At 53.1% G+C, this 2218-nt stretch overlaps 1 protein-coding gene across 3 annotated transcripts in view; it reads right to left on the bottom strand.

Annotated features, from left to right (window-relative positions):
- The window catches only part of LOC102675637 (neuronal acetylcholine receptor subunit alpha-7-like), a 265300-nt gene extending 263555 nt beyond the window's left edge, over nucleotides 1-1745 (bottom strand). The window contains exon 1 of one of the 3 annotated variants that reach the window (XM_006611465.2): nucleotides 681-1745. In XM_006611465.2, the coding sequence (XP_006611528.1) occupies nucleotides 681-726 (46 nt within the window). In that variant the 5' untranslated portion in view covers nucleotides 727-1745. The remainder of the gene's footprint in view (nucleotides 1-680) is intronic. The other 2 variants (XM_006611466.2, XM_031508539.1) reach the window with 2 other exon arrangements.
- Nucleotides 1746-2218: the final 473 nt, after the last annotated feature.

The raw sequence follows: 2218 nt of genomic DNA on the forward strand, positions 1-2218 counted from the left end.
ATTGCTATGTTATAAATCAGCCTCTCGTTTCAATCCGCCCGATTGTAGGAAATTGGTTGACACAACAACGCGCGCGCAAATCGTCCTGATCGGACGTGTAAAGATTGCCTTGACAAACGTCGCTATTTCCACGATGAAAGTACATCGTTCCAGCTATTATTCTCGATATCGTCGCGGTTTAAAGAGTTCGAGGTTTACCATGTTTTGCGATATGGAACAAAAACCTGTCACAAATCCCTACGGTGAGAAGCTCGTGGCATACAGAGACCCGTCTCGTGCGTTTCGCGTCGTGCTTCGAAGAGATCGAGGGAGAAAAAAAAAATAACAAGTTAGACGAATGCAAAGTAGTAGGCAGACAGAAAGAGAGACAGAAACGAGAGTAGGAAACGGTAAAAGTAAACCGGCGTCAAAAAAAAAGGGAGAGAAAAGAAAAACACGAAGAAAGAGGAATCAAAGAAAATATGATCAGAATTTAAGTGGATAAGCACCCGGTTTTTACCGTACGCGTCGCGAGAAAAGCGATCGTCTCTAGGACGAGAGCCTAGCGGCACGATGAAAAATAGGTATATATATTTCCCTGGTGTCGCGACGAAGATTTTATCTTATATAAATATATATATATGTGTGTATATTTAGAAAAGAAACTGGATGAATCGTTGTCCAATCGTGGCCCAACTCACCCGATGCAGCCAGGGCTATAGCCGCCATGAGAGTCCAACGTCTCATGTTTGCGCGATAGAGGAATCGGAGCAGTTCGCTCCTTCCTCGATCACCACCACCTCCGCCACCACCGGCTTCTTCTCCGCCTCCTCCACCTCCTCACTATTCGGTTGTCCTCGCACGTGGCTGCGAACGCGTCGAACAGGAACGGTACCAGCTGGATCCCGTGTTGCGTAGGCACTGAGATTTATTTACGTTTACGCGAATGAAATTGCGACCGTGGAGGTCTTCAGTTTTCTCTCAGGGTCCGCCTGAACGTACGTGCCTCGAGCACGGCAATGGCATCGTTTTCGCTCTATCAGGGGCACGTGACAGCCTCCGTGCACCTGCGGCGTATCGCCGCGCGTACACCTTGCACGCACTAAGCTTCGCCTCGGTTGTGCCTTCGTGCGGCATCGTTGGGCATCGAGGACATCTCTTCTCCTCTCTTATCCACTCGTTGTACTCGTTCTCTCTTTTAGCTCGGCTCGATTTTCACACAACTCCTTTTTTTCCAACCCCCTTTTCCTCTTCCACCCAACCCTTCACGCCTTTACCCACCGATGAATATTCTCTCCCCCCCCGAATTCGAGAGAAGCAACAGACCGCACCAAGTCGCGGAGTCGCGATGGGTATACACGAGAAAACGAGTCGCACGGCTCACGGACGCGTCCGTCTGTCGGTGAGCCAGCTCATTCGACCGAGTTTCCCGATAACCGAGCTTTTCCGCGCCGCCGTCCGATCCCCGCCGATTCTCAGAGCGCGTCTGACTGTCAGCACCGTGACGCTGAAACCACGGTTAACATCCTTCTGTGATCCGCACGGGATCGATGATGGTTATCACGAACCAACGGATGTTGCCGACCGTTTCCCCCAAATGTCCTCGAGCGTCCCCGTATCTGTTGTCACAGGGTTGTCAGATGCGCTCTCGCCGGCGACCAACGCTGGACTGATTCTCATTTGGCTGCAGCGCCGCGCGGTATCGCCGCCTCGGCTCTCTTTGGCGCTAGCGCTCTGTGTGGCCTACCGCCACTGATGTCGTTCCTCTCGCTTCAACCGCGGCCGATCCTCTCACTCTTGTTTTCTCTCTCTATCCGGCCAACGCCACCTCTCTCTCTCCACCCTTTCCTTTTCCCTCTCGCCGTCGTTCTCGCTCACCCTCCCCCCTCTTCGAGCGGCCCACATCCGCGCATCGTGGGGTGGCATGGTATACCATGCGGTACAATCCCCTTCCGCCGTTCTCTCGTCGGGAGTTTCCCTCTTCGTCCCGCTGCTATAGTGCATGCCAACATCGCCGGAGAAGAGAGAATCGTTACTATGGCGAGATCAATATGATAGGACGGCGCATGCCTCGGTATCCTTATACTTGAACCCTTCGGTCTATCCGTCTCGCTCGCTCAGCCGCGTACCGCGAGCTACTCGTCCCGCTCTTTGCTCGTCTTTCTCCTTCTTCATCCTTCGCTCTCCCCTCCAATTGGCGCAGCTCTCGCACGCTCCATCATCCCCTCTCGCTTTGCAC

The sequence above is a fragment of the Apis dorsata genome, unplaced genomic scaffold (assembly GCF_000469605.1).
Source record: "Apis dorsata unplaced genomic scaffold, Apis dorsata 1.3 scaffold_88, whole genome shotgun sequence".
Lineage (NCBI taxonomy): Eukaryota > Metazoa > Arthropoda > Insecta > Hymenoptera > Apidae > Apis > Apis dorsata.